General features: G+C 42.2%; 1 protein-coding gene across 2 annotated transcripts; it reads right to left on the bottom strand.

Annotated features, from left to right (window-relative positions):
- Positions 1-2,352: 2,352 nt before the first annotated feature.
- Positions 2,353-9,425, bottom strand: LOC136472243 (oxysterol-binding protein-related protein 2A-like). Of its 2 annotated transcripts, none has more exons than XM_066469971.1 (10): positions 8,906-9,425; positions 6,725-7,087; positions 6,356-6,434; positions 5,766-6,169; positions 5,122-5,277; positions 4,664-4,831; positions 4,431-4,571; positions 3,617-3,844; positions 3,421-3,534; positions 2,353-3,287 (listed from the first exon to the last, which is right to left on the bottom strand). In XM_066469971.1, the coding sequence occupies exons 1-10, from the start codon at positions 9,359-9,361 to the stop codon at positions 3,132-3,134; spliced, it is 2,265 nt and encodes a 754-aa protein (XP_066326068.1). In that variant the 5' UTR covers positions 9,362-9,425; the 3' UTR covers positions 2,353-3,131. The 2 variants fall into 2 exon arrangements, with proteins under 2 accessions (XP_066326068.1, XP_066326070.1); XM_066469973.1 differs by lacking the exon at positions 8,906-9,425 and adding an exon at positions 8,057-8,125.
- Positions 9,426-13,893: the final 4,468 nt, after the last annotated feature.

Here is a 13,893-nt window from a genome sequence, read left to right as displayed (position 1 = left end):
TTGTTAGCATCATTAGTATATGAGTTGTTAAGAAAATATTTTTTATATGATAAAAGATAACATATGTATTTTATTGCTCATGCATGTTGGCACGATGCGTATATTTACTTTAATTAAATCTTACTATATTAATATTGATAGAGGTGGGGTAATGCAGAAACATATATATATGCTCTATTTGTTATCTAAACAAAATTTTTATAAGAGGGGATATTGATAATTTAGATGTAGATTTGATGGGGTATTTATTTTTCCTAATAATGAGTTATGTAAATTATCAATGGACGTCGGTAATTAATGCAAATTTAGGTCTACTTTAGATCATGTTTCTGAATGACATATTTGGTAATATAAATTAGAGTCATGAGAGCAGAAGTGAATAATTATTTATAAAATAAAATAGATCCAATAGCTATTATCATTATCAATGGTGATTAGGTTATACCTAATTTATGTTAAGATGTTTCAGACTTTTATGGGAATATCTAGGATCTATCTTTTGTTTTCTATATTCATATTTATGGTAAGATATTCATATTATCAAGTCTGTGAGGATTAACATGCAGGCTCCAGTGGGGACATCTAGTTAGAATTTGCAGTATTTACCTTTTTTCTAGTGTGACATGTATTTAGTTTAAATCTAGTCTTAAGATATATAAACTCTTGATACAACCCATTTTGTGACTTCGTAAATCTATAGTTTATATTTTAACTATTAATCAAGTTGTTGCAATTTTATCACATGTTAATTAGAAATTCTAGTATTCTTTATCTTTTATTCAAAAATTGTTTTTTATTAAAAGGAGTCTAGGTCCTAGTAGTATTGTTTTCCACATAAGTTAAAACTCTATTTGCATCCCAACACTAAACATATTGAATTTGTTATATCACAGTATTATATGTGTGTAGTATTATTTATATATTATATAGTGCATAAAATTAAATTAATAATATTGATATGATAAAATGTTTCAGTGAAAATGTACAAACTTATTTAATATAATAACTTATGCAATTTATTATCACGGAGTATTAAGATAAAGTATTATTGCTACGTGGTTGGTTAAGTGAACATTTTTCTATTTTTCATAAGTTATTAAAATAAATATTTATCCTATTGTATATTTGATATACATGGTGGAACATAGCATTATATTAGTTTGGGAGCTTGGATGGAATTCAAGTGTTGGTTCTTTGAGGAGAAGGCAGAATTCACCTAGCAATTAGGTGCTAAGGATTTAAGGTAAATTAGGATTTGTCGCTTTAAGTGCATGAGTCAAACCTATATAAGCCTTTCCTTGTGTTGGCCCTCATGTCATACTTTCCTATACTTGCAGAGTACATTTCGATGTACTCACCCTTCCTCTCTTTGTCCCCTTTCTACCCCACCCAGTTGTTCAGACCAGAAGACGGAGTCCCTAGAAGATGGTGTTTCCCGAAGACGGTGCTGTTGTTAGGCTGGTGTACCCCGGTCAACCTTCATGTGGAGATGGCATCCCTTTCCGCTAACAGCTTATGAGTTTTCCTTTCAGACCCATTGACCCATGGGTCATTTTTTAAATAATGTTTTTGTTTTATAAGCAACCTTGCTATGATACTGTAATGAAGTCGACATATGTACGAATAAATTGATCATGGCATACATATGTTGTGCATTCGATTTTGTCCTTAAAATCGGGTGTGATATCTTGTCACCTGGGCGCTTTGGACTTGTAGAAGTAAAATGTCTAGAGAAAACATGTTCCCAAGATTGTCTGCTCAAGTTTTGTTCAAAGATTTCTTTTCTTTTCTTGTAGAAATGGCAATAGTTGCTGAGGGCGTCTGTTAGAAATCGACTCTTTGAAATCAAAGGGTGGCTTTCTGGATGGATGACAAACTACTAGTCTCACTGAAGTGAAGAGTCAAGAAAAGGATGAAACACTTGCTTTGGTGCTGATCGAGCTTAGCAAGTGTTTACTGTTTTTTATTCTTTTTTATAAGAAGTGTTTACTGGTTTTGGTGGTGCCTGTACGCAGGAGTTTGCTTTTTGGGTCCCAGCCCATAGTGCCAGTCTAGTGTTTCTGCTTCCCTCTGTTCTGAACTGTTTCTGGAGTCTGTAAGCCGTTATATGCCTTCTATAAAACCAGGGAAATACCTTTCACCAAAAGAAAGAGAGAATGGCAGTGAGTTTTGCTAGGATCATAATGCTGAGACCTATGCGCTTGATTTTTGAAGATGAAAACACTATCCACCAGAGATCGAAAAGAAGGTTGTAATAATTGTTTGCTGAATTATGTCAGGATCATGTAAGTTTACTGCCTCGAAGGTGCTTTTCCAGCCCCGGCTGCAATCGGCAAAAACACGAACAGTCAGTAATATAATAGTTAGCCGGCTTAAAGCCCATTTATTCATCTCACAGAATTTCTTGGTTCCTGTGCATAAACCGGGTATAAAAGCACCCACAGTGGGTGGCTCATAAGCCAGCTCTAAGCATTTTCTTTATATTTTAATAAAAAAAAAGAGAAAAGCTAACTCTTGATCAAGAGCTAGGCTCGTACGCACGTTCTAAGAACATATGAGAGTGACATATTGGCCTAATTATATTATGAGACATTGCTAAAAGCTAATACTAATGGAGAGGATGGCTTAAAGCTAGTAGCTGACTCCTACTGTTGCGGGTGCCCTAAGCTTAGGGCCTACTTCTCTCCTCTCTCCTCTCTCTGCTCCACGTCAACATGCAGCCCACTTATTATACTTGCTCTTACATGGGCAGGCAGACTTTTGCCTAGCCGAGCAAGCAAATCTCTTCCACAGTGTAACGAAGGCCAGGTAGCCTAATCAGCAACAACAGATCCACGTTCAACACAAGGAACCAAAGAATGAATACCAGCATTCTTATTTGCATTGGAACTATACTACTATACTAACACGCTGGCAATGCCTCTCCCGTGGCCAATCATATACTATGCTACCATTCAGTCATGACGGCAACGCCTTCGTCTCCAATGCTCTACTCCTCGCACAAGGCTGCTCCCTTTTCTTCTTCAGCAAGAGGATGCTCCATTGGAGATGGCAGTGCTCCATTGTTTCTGAATGGCGTTACCCGACGCGTGTGGGCTACTTGAACCTCTGCTGCTGCAAGAACAGGGCGCTCATGTTTCCACAAATTCCCCAAATATGTCGAGGCGCCCATCCCAGCAGCCCTTCTCTCTTGTCTCCCAGTATCCGCCTTTGTAGCGATAAGTCCCGTCCTCGGTGTCCTGCTCGAACCACCTGGGTTTCCAGCCATTGTCTTGAAGTTTCGTTGACTGCAATGAGACAGAATAGGATGAAACATCATGTTGGGAATGTGATCTATGAAAGGCTCAACTTCTTCCAAAATTATTCGGCAAGATCCTCTAGGTCAGTTCTAAATTTTACATAGGAAGCAAGAGAGGATACCATTCTTTGCCGGCGCTCCAATCTCAACTTCTCTGCATTCGCCTTCTCGTATTCGCCATTCTCTAGGTGGCGCTGGTCTGGTCTGAGCCGTGAATCAGTAGGTGGAAGTTTCTCCTGAATCCAGGAATGGCCAAGCAATTAAGGACAAAATCTTGATTACGAAACACTTATGTGGCAATCACATGTACATCCATACCTGCAGCCCTGGGGTCAACTCATTCAGTGTGATCGCAAATGAAGACAAATTGTATCGTGTTGGGTTAGGAGCAGGTTTGTTCTTTTCCCACAGCAGCGAGGCACCTTTCAGCTGATCGGCGCTCTTCACCTTGAAAGTATCGGAATTACTACAATACATGCTTTCGTCCCACTTCCCTATCAAAAACGAAGCTTTGTTCCCATTATTGTCCTCTACAAAGCCTTGTACCTGTGGACAAAGTGCATGCAACAGATAAACATAATGCAGTGTATGAAAGAGGCAAACATACAACTAAAAACAAGTATGCACCACAAATTAAAACAGTGAATAACTTATGGTAGCACTTGAATTAAATTACAACTCAGATGTCACACATAAAAGATGGGAAATATAAGTTCTGTAACCTAGGGTCAATAAGTATATAACGAAATTTGTAAATCACTGCTAACTCAGTCCAAATTATATCATCAGCACAAGGAGAACCACTTGCCCCAAGTGATCAAAGGTCAAATGGATGCTAAGTCTAGCCACTCATATTGATACCCCAGGCCAAGACTGTGAAATCTTGCAATGAAAAGTGGTTTACATCTCTCCCACAGTTTATTTGTCAGATGCTAAGAGCATGATAATCATGCAAAACTCTTCATATGTAAATGCCAACAGCACAAAAGAAGATAATGAGTTAACCACAGATTGGTCAGAAGGTAATGTACTCAAAGAGGAAAACACATGTGGGCTCTACATCCCTTGTTCACAATTGTAATGTTTGAGTTGACACTTAACAGTACAAAGAAAGGAACAAAGCGAAACATACTAGATGAGGATTCCGGTCAAGAAGTGATGGCTCTTTGAACTTCAGTTTACATGAATACTGACGATTCCCTTTTATGTGCATGGTTCCATGGTGGCTGCAGTACAACTTGCCAAGAATGAGATTGTGAATGGTTGTTGTGACCTGAAAAGGCAATATGATAAGAATTTAATTATGATGAGAAGAAACTTATAATATCAATCAGCAACATTAGTATCTCCAGTTGTGCTGGACACCTTATTCCATTGGAAGATTTCACCATCCTCAAATTCAAGAGTCAAAGTGCCAACTGGTTCAACTTGAATTGACTGCCCCCAAAACTTGGATTTGAGATTGCTGTCGCCCCAGAATTTCCAGCCCTTGCCTTCACAGTGGCAGGCAATCAGCATTGGATGATGACTAACCTATTGGTGGAAATGTTGAACAGCAATGTAATGAAATTAAAGTCTCCAATTCAAAGTACCACAAAGTAAGATATGGATGATTAGTAAAAAGGTAGACAAAGGGGCATAGCTCTATCAGAAATTAAATGGCTTTGGAATGGACATACAACAGTAGTTTTGCATTATATGAACATAATCGAAACAAATAAACTTCATTTTCTTAGTAAATGTATAACATTTCTCATAAATCCTTCCCCCCGAGACCCAGACAGCATCTCTTGCACAAGACGAACAAAGCGTATTGAACTAACCTTTTCTGCAAAAAAACGAACTCCTTTGTCAGGGTAATCAGCTTCATAGGTCTCTCCTAGCAATGGATTGAATGGTTTGCAAGGTCTTGCAACAGATGAAGCATAGCCAGAGACCGCAAAAGCAGCTACTTTGAGAATTCTCATGAGGCTGTCCCCCTAGTAGATTTCAAATATAAGAATGAGCAAAAGTTCATATAACATAGCAACATGCATGGTATTAGAAACATGCTATATGTTGATACACAGAACTGCAGCATTGCCCTTTTCCCTAACTCACAAGTGATATTGTACAGCATAGCTGAGCAAAACTAACAGATACAACTATAGTACTCTGAAAACACATTTCACTTTTTTAAGAATGAGTAAACTTCCACGCTTATTAGCAGAGTATACTGCTTGAACAATACTGATGAGTTCCCAACATGACAACAGGTACTAATATGTAATCTGATCAGCAGATATGACACATCTAGTTTCAACTTGCCTCACAATCACATTTGAAGATTGAGTTTGCTGATTTGAACTCTGATGCAGTGCTGAACAAGAAAAGCGATTGGAAATAATTTCGTTGATCTCTGCCACTCATGGAAAGCAGACAAAATTCCTAGACATGTGCAATACCAAAGATGTGAAAGCGATCTTACCACTTTTCCATGTTGATATGCCTGATCCAAGAGGTATGAATATTCCAAATCTTCAAAGCACTTCTGAAGGGATGAGAGTGGTTCATTGAAGTACACTGGAAGACAAACTCGTGTCAAATCCTTTCCAACGCTATCTTTAATAATGGACCAGAGGCTGATCCCTTTCTCTTTCTCAGTAGGCTCAGGCAGCTTACTCCGTCGTGTGATTTGAGGTAACCTGTTGTTACTGGAATCATGCGTTTGGGAATCCACAACTTCCTGACCAGTTAACATGGTTGCAGATCTGTTGTCTGACTCTGTGAAGTAGTCTACAGAATCAAAGAATGTAGATTCATCTTCACAAATCAATTCACCTCCATCTTGCTTCTCAAACTCATGCTCATCAGATTCTGTTGTGCTATATTCTGGGCAAGAACAAAAATTGTACCATTAGCAAGATGTTAATTCTTAGGAAACAAATGTGGGAGTTCAAAATTACTCGGGCTACTTGAAACACAAACATGAAAGGAGTGAAAGACACAAGAAACAGATAAGTAGATCATGTAGCTGGTCTAGTGCTGAAAATAGCCCAGTATGTGTTAAAATCATACCGCTAAAATTTCCATGCCGAGAACTAGAGAAGTCATTTCTTGTCAATGCCTCCTGTGTTATACTTCCATCTTTACCTTCCTGCACAAATATGTGTGTAATACACTATGTAAAATTCCTGCAGGGAAAAGAGGAGAGTAACCATTCAAGGAGTAACCTTTGCAAACTTATATAACTATTTCAACATGAGATATGCTGATTGGTAGGAATTTAAGAAGCCACAACTATATATAGACACATTTTTACTTTCAGGCATCAAGTCGGTTGCTGCTACTTATCACTGTTGTGAAAAGTAATGACTGGTTGCCGCTACTGGACACCGTTGGGCAAAGTCATGAACACCTACAAAGAATGTATGCAGCTCTTCTTACCTCAAACTGATGTCTGCAGGACCCAAACAAGCTTAAGTAATCCTCGTAACGTCGCTTCAGTTGCTTTCGGTAACTTGAGAACTCAGAAAGCACAATCTGTTCACAGTCCTGTATAAGACTCTCATTCAGACCCTCCTGATGCATCCGATCTCTAAGCCTTGCAGTTGAAATCGAAACATCGCTCTGCACGAAAGTTACTCTCCCACTGAGTGACCCGAGAGAATAAACACTCCTTGCCAGGATCAAGGCCTCAATCCAGGCAACTCGGTCATCTTTCGAGTCCGTCTTCAAGTGAAGCGTCTTGGTGGGGGAAAATATGTAGAATCTCCTATCGTCCGACTTACTCTCCCGAAATGCTGACACCTAAACATAGTAACTTATTAGCTCCCATATGTTTGTAACTGGGTAGCCTTGGACATGGAAAATGTGTACAACTTCCCTTGGCCTTATGCAATACTATGCATCAGGCATTCAGGCCTAGGAAAAGCATATACATACACAGACCAGCATCTATAATATCTTATAGACAAGCTCTAAACCTTCTATTAAGAAACGGCAAAGAGAATACAAGAACTGATTTAAGGAACAAGGAAAGGTATTCCCCAGAAGAAGAAAATATAAATCGGACCCCTCTCCCTTCAAATTCAATCTTTGGTTAGGGGGGGAGGGAAACAAAATGAAAATCCAACGCAAAAAAAAATGAGGGGGCAAACAAGGATCTCAAGAAACCAAGAAAACAAATCCAAGCTACAATCTACCTCAACCAAACAGGCAAACAACCTAGGCAGTTCCTGAAGATCCACAAGACCCCCCTGATTCAATCTGACATAGACCACAGGTCCTCCATTTTATTCCCTCCCCTAGGCTCCCTCTCTCTATGCGGCCACTTGGATGGATTGTGCATGCTTTAATTCTTGGGACCCATGGGCAAAGGCCTTGAAAAGACCCAGGGATAGTACTAACACTGGGAGTTCAACAGCTAGTAAAAGCCTTGTGGAAAAGCAACCCCTGGAGCGGTACAAATCAATAATGCAAATTCCAAAAACATCCCCAGAGCATATCCTATCTCGTAATCACATTAAATTATTAAAATTATCACATAGCACCTGTCAAGTACCCATCCATTTGGATGAATCCTATCATACAGCATGTTTTGGGTTAAAAAAGTGTGCACAGTAACAAGACAGCGACTAACTGATAAACTTGGCTTGTCCTAATCGATCTGTATCAACAGAATGGCAACAGAGCCCCCATCCTTTTCAGAAATAACAACAAGGCCTGGAATTTAGACAAAATCTGCGAAAAGCTCAGGCTTTACGTGCAAAGATGTACCTGATCGCGTGACAGAGAAAGGTACGGCCCTTTTGGAAATACATATACTCCCATATAATACTGGTATCATCAGAAGAAAAGAAAAAGGCGAAGCCTTTTGTTCGTTTATACTCCAAGCTAAACTAGATTCTACTAAATTTAGACAGGAAACTGTCTTAGGGCCACTAATGAGGTGGTTAGTCAGTTGATTAATTAATCAAGCATGCTAATGTTAGCATAGCACCATTGAATGGATTTTGAGGGAGGGGGACGATCTGAACAACAAAATGGACAGGATTGAATGATTTGTCACGGCAATGCGCAGACAAGGAGAAGGATGGAATGAATGCGAGCATCGTAGCAAAAGGAAAATAGAAAAGGGAGGTCACGTCATTTCGATCCAGCAATGTGACGATGTCTCCCACCTACCATTCCATCATCATGAGCAGAACTCGACACGAGAATCTACCTTGCACCCCCCTCAAAAAGAACCCGGAGGCGGGGCCAATTAAATAGGATTTCTTTTTTTCTTTTTTTTTTCTTTTTGCAATTTTGCAACACTTTGATCCAGCCAACAGCGGCGCTGGCTGCATCGCGAAGGCAACCAAATTCCCCGGGAACATAGATTGGCAATACGAGAAGAAGAAAATCTCGCAAATTTAGCGGGCGGAAAGTAATCGCGGTGAAAAGGTTAAAATCAGCCTCGAATTGCATTGCATTCACCGAACGAGCAGTCAGGAATGCGGGGAGAAACCGTCGACGGGCAAACGAGAGGACGAAATCAAGAAACGGAATCTGCCCCACCGGCCGATATCACGCGCCAATCGCACGGGGGAGGAGGAGGAAAGGACAGGGAAGAGCGAGGCGGACCTTGAGGAAAACAACGCCGGCGGGCTTCTCCGTGCGGCGCGCTCCTCCCACCCTGGAGCCGATCAGCCTGACCTCCCCGTCGCCGTCCACCGCGCCCGCCTGCGCCCGCGCCCCGGCCCGGGCGACGCCGCCCGCGTCGGCGGCCCGAATCTTGGAGTAGGACAGGACGCCGTCGCGGAGCGAGAACCAGCGCTCCCGCCACCCGCGGCCGTAGTTGGTCCACTTGTGCAGCACGCCCTCCACCGCGACGGCCGGCCCCGCCGCAGCGGCCGCCGCCGCGGCGGCGGCGGCGGCCTCCGGCTCCGGAGTCAGCGTCGGCGTGGCGTCCCCTGGCTGCGGCGGCGCGGCGGAGAGGCAGCACAGCGCGCTGTGGTGGAGGTGGTGGTTGTGGCTGCTGCCGTATTGGCCTTTCCCGTGGCCGCGGCCGCTCCCTCCGCCTCTCATGCTCTGCGTCATCCGGAGCTGCGCTGCGCGGCGCGGCGCTCCGACGGCGGCGACGGCGAGGGAGTGGACGGGACGGGACGCGATGCGAGGGGGGTGGGGGGCGGGATGAGAGAATCGACGCGAGGTCCGCTCGCCTCGCCAGTCGCCAAGCTTTATTTTTAGCAGCGGTTGGTCGCTATTTATGTGTGGGCCCACCCGCCCGGTGGCTTTATTTGGGATCTTTTTGGAGTGTTTTTTGTGTGTGGGGGCGGGGGGGGGGGGGGGGGGGGGGGGGGGGGGGGGCTGGTCTGTGTCTGTGTCTACAAAACTGCAACAACAAAATTTTCGACTTATAAAACCACCAACTAATGACACCCTGTCTTGCTGAAATAGGGATTAGGGTATTATCTCATCTCACCTTGTCTCTTCATAGTATGATAAAAGGGTATCTATAACATCAACCATTTTAATTCGTTTTAGGTTCTAAGATGTAGGTTCATTCCACGGACGCGTACCTAGTACCTTCCTTTATTGTCTATGACAATATAGCGGTTCACTTATACACTTTGGCAATTATTGTTGGTTTGTTTCCATAGTGTTTTGCTAACTACATGAACCGCAATTGAGACATTTACATTAGCTCTCTGAATTTTGATCCACATAATGGCATACTTTACACTATGTAAGTGTCATCACGTAAGTTGTTGATAGATTTAGTTGTCGGTGCAGAAAGTGATCAACACGTAAATATTTGTAGTTTTTGTCGTACGTTATGATTGCCACAGGGTTTATACTGGTTCAGACAACGTGCCCACGTACAGTTTGAGTTGGTCGGTGACTTTATTCCTGAGCCCAGTGCTCGAAGTTTGCAGTGGGGTTACAAACGAGAAGGAGAAAGATGGGGGTACAAGAGGTCCGGTCGGACTCTGGTCAGAGGGGCCGAGAGTGACGGAAGCTCCGCTATGTGCTAAGTGTTCGAGCGTGTGCTTATGATTTGAACCTGGTGGTTCTGTTGTTGTATCCTAATGAACGGATCTGTTTTGGGAGAGAGCGCATCCTCTTTTATAGATGAAGGAGATAGCCTTACAAGTGAGAGGGAGAGAGTGTACGTATGCCTAGTCTTGTTGCCCATACTATCGGGTACGGGATGATCGTAGACGCCCATAACACTGTTAATGTCAATGCATGTGGGAAGTTGCGTCGTCTTCTTCAGGTATGACAGACGTTGGTGCCTGCTACACGGTTGATACCTAGAGGCATGCAATGGGTTTTACCATGTTCGTTTAGTACGATAAATGCCAACGCCCACAACACTGTTGATGCCTCAGAGGCACGTGGGGGAGCCTTACCGTGTTTGTCTGGTATGGGAGTTGATGGCGCCCACAACACTGTAGGAGAAATGTCGACGCCTACAACACCTTTTAGGTTCTGTCATGCCAGGGAGGTCGCAGGGTACTATCCTGTAGGTGTACAGGGTACGTTCCTCGGTATTGCGTTTGACTTGAGTGCCCTGCCTTACTTTCTCCGTCTGTTTCCTGGTCCTTACCGAGCGAGCGTCCTCGATCGGTTGGTCCCAGTCGGCTCTGATTGTGTCAGTTGGAGAAGAACAGTGAGCATGGGTTTGGCGCATCCCCAGTTGAAGACGCAGGTCGGAGTCGAAAGTAGTGTTTGGCCAGGCCTTCCGGTTGGAGAGGCGGGCCAGAGTCGGAAGCGGGCGCCGTTCCTTCTCGGCCAGGCCTTCCGGTCGAAGACTAGATCGCCCTTCTATGTCGTTTTAGGTATTTGGGCCGGCCCATGAGTTGCGCGTCGTTTGCAACGTTGTCTGTTGGGCCGAGCCTTTGTTGGAAAGCTGGTTCATGAGGGACCCCGGGTTTATGAACCCGACATGGCTAGTTACTAGTTGTGCTAAAAACTAGCCTAAATTAGCTACGGTTGGCTAACAACTATTTAGAGACTTTGCTAAAAAATTAGCCCACCTATTAGCCCTCTTGTTTGGATGCATTAAAGCTGATTGAGCTAAAATTAACTGGCTAACAATTAGCACATGGTATCAAACAGGTCCTTAGGCATGTCCTGTATTTCGACCATCAAGAAAAATATCCCAAAATCATCTAGTATTTGTATTGTTTGTAAGAGAAAGCTACATATTAAGATATTTTCATCATTTTTGGCAATTTATAATTTAGAGCTTTGTTAGGCCATATATTTGTGGTTCTGTTTTGTGAATGTATATTTAGAATGATTGGTGGTTGGGGGTCACAGTGGACGTAGTTTTCGGATCTTTTAGGACATGGTATGCTGTGATCACACGCAGTGGTGATTTTTGGTGGAAAGGCTTCTTTAGTGCTTTCGTTTTTCTTGGAATGAACTTCATGTGCCATCTTTTTCTATTTTAACATAATAAACTTTGTGCGGTATCAGCTTACAGTTTACAAAGGGCATGTTCGCTGGTTGGTGCTGGTGCTGGTTTGGGTTAGCTGGTGCTGGTTTTTTTGAGAGGAAAACACTGTTGGCTGACTGGTTTGGACCGGCTGAAACCAACGAGCGAATAGACTGTAAGGAAGAAAAAGGCAGAGAGGTTATGTATGCGAAGACATGAAGCCTGTTTAATTAGATGTAAGAGCACATGTTTGATGTCATAGGGATCAGGAGGGGTTCACATGCTATGACTAGATATAGTGGGCCTTAATGTATAGTTAAAGTGTACTACCAGTTACCATTTTTAAATGAGAAGAGTGTACTCGCCAGTAGACTAGCAGGCGGTAGCTAGTGGTGAGAGCAGCTTCCACTTAGTCCGGGTTTAGTTCAAAAAATTTCATCTCAAACTGTCACATCAAATCTTATATCATATGCATAAAGTATTAAATATAGATGAAAAAAACTAATCGCACCGTTTGGTTGAAAATCGCGAGACGAATGTTTTAAGACTAATTAGTCTATGATTAGCCATAAGTGCTACAGTAACTAGCATGCACTAATGATGGATTAATTAGGCTTCATAAATTCGTCTCGCGGTTCCAAGCGAGCTATGTAATTAATTTTTTTATTAATATTCGAAAACCCCTTCCGACATCCCAAAACATTCGACGTGACATCTAAAAATTTTCATTTCGCGAACTAAACGCAGTCTTAGCCCTTTGGGTTTGTTTTGTGCTTGCAAGAAAGATAATTGCCTCGCTCTAGAAGTGTGTTACGTTACAAAGGACACCATGGACTGCACTTGCTGGACCATGCAATACAATGTATGTGAGCTCTAACAAAGTTGCAAGGGAAATATATAGAAGTGGAGAAAACAACGAAAACAACCTATGGAGTTCAGAGAATCAACAAAATCATAATCAATAGACAGCTATAGGAAAGAACCCTTTTTCGGAACACAATACATACACAAGCCATCATATATATACAGTTTTTTTTATGTATATTGAACCCACGAAGGTATGTGTGTCCTACTTCTATTCTACGAATATGAATAGTTGTGAGATAATAAGTCGGTACTAGCAGTGCCGGTCCTAGGATTTGAAGGGCCCTCTGACGATCTCGTCGCAACGGCCCCCTCTTGACCATGTATAAAATCTTATAATATATATGCGCTAATTTTACTTGCAAAACGAAAGCAAATTCAATAACATATTTTTTATTTAACATGTCTGATAATTATCGAGGAACAATATAGATTAAGCAATATATTTGTAGATGTATAATAATTATCGAGGTACAATGTAGATTAAAAAAGCAATATATTCGTTTTCTTTTCTCACCCATGACAAATGTTCTTAGGTGACATTCTAAAATTCTAACACCTAAATTGGAAGAAAAATATGACTATATGGGTACAAAGTACTAGAAGTCTGGAATACTATACAAATAATTAATTTGGATTAAAAATAAAAAGGAAAAAATACCTTGGGCCTAAACAACTGATTGGTGATCGCAATTCATAAGAAGCCAAGAATCAAGATGTCGTCGTCGTGGAGCCCTGTCTAGTCGCCGTCCTCGTGCGCCGTGTCCGTGTCTCCGGTAGTCTAGCTCTTCGCGGCGACGCGGCTCGGTAGCTCCGCATGTGTAAGACACACGTCGCGAACTCACGATCAAAGTGCGTTGTGTGTAGCATGACTCCTCGCCTCCTCTCTATCCGAGGGCCGTGGGGAAAGAAAACTAGGAAAGAAATGCCGATGTTGTCTTTTTAGGCCGCCTGACCAGTTCTATGTCTCTTTTCTTATTAGTTTGCTAATGTCTAATGGACTATAGGACCTAGAGGTTTGTATACCTGGACTTGAGTCCTCGGCCATCACACCTCGTGCCCTACCCTACAGCCAGCACTGGGTACTAGGTCTTAGGATTGACGAAGCCTATAAGGACACCTTGGTACCTCGGACTAACGCTTTAGGGTGCATTTAGATCCAAAAATTTTTGGATTTTGGCACACTGTAGCATTTCGTTTGTATTTGATAATTAGTGTCTAATTATGGACTAATTAGGTTCAAAAGTTTCGTCTCGCGATTTCTTGACTAACTGTGTAATTAGTTTTTTTTCATCTACATTTAGTACTCCATGCATGTGCC

Source organism: Miscanthus floridulus, chromosome 8 (genome assembly GCF_019320115.1).
Source record: "Miscanthus floridulus cultivar M001 chromosome 8, ASM1932011v1, whole genome shotgun sequence".
Lineage (NCBI taxonomy): Eukaryota > Viridiplantae > Streptophyta > Magnoliopsida > Poales > Poaceae > Miscanthus > Miscanthus floridulus.
This window is presented reverse-complemented; position numbering and strand designations above follow the sequence as displayed.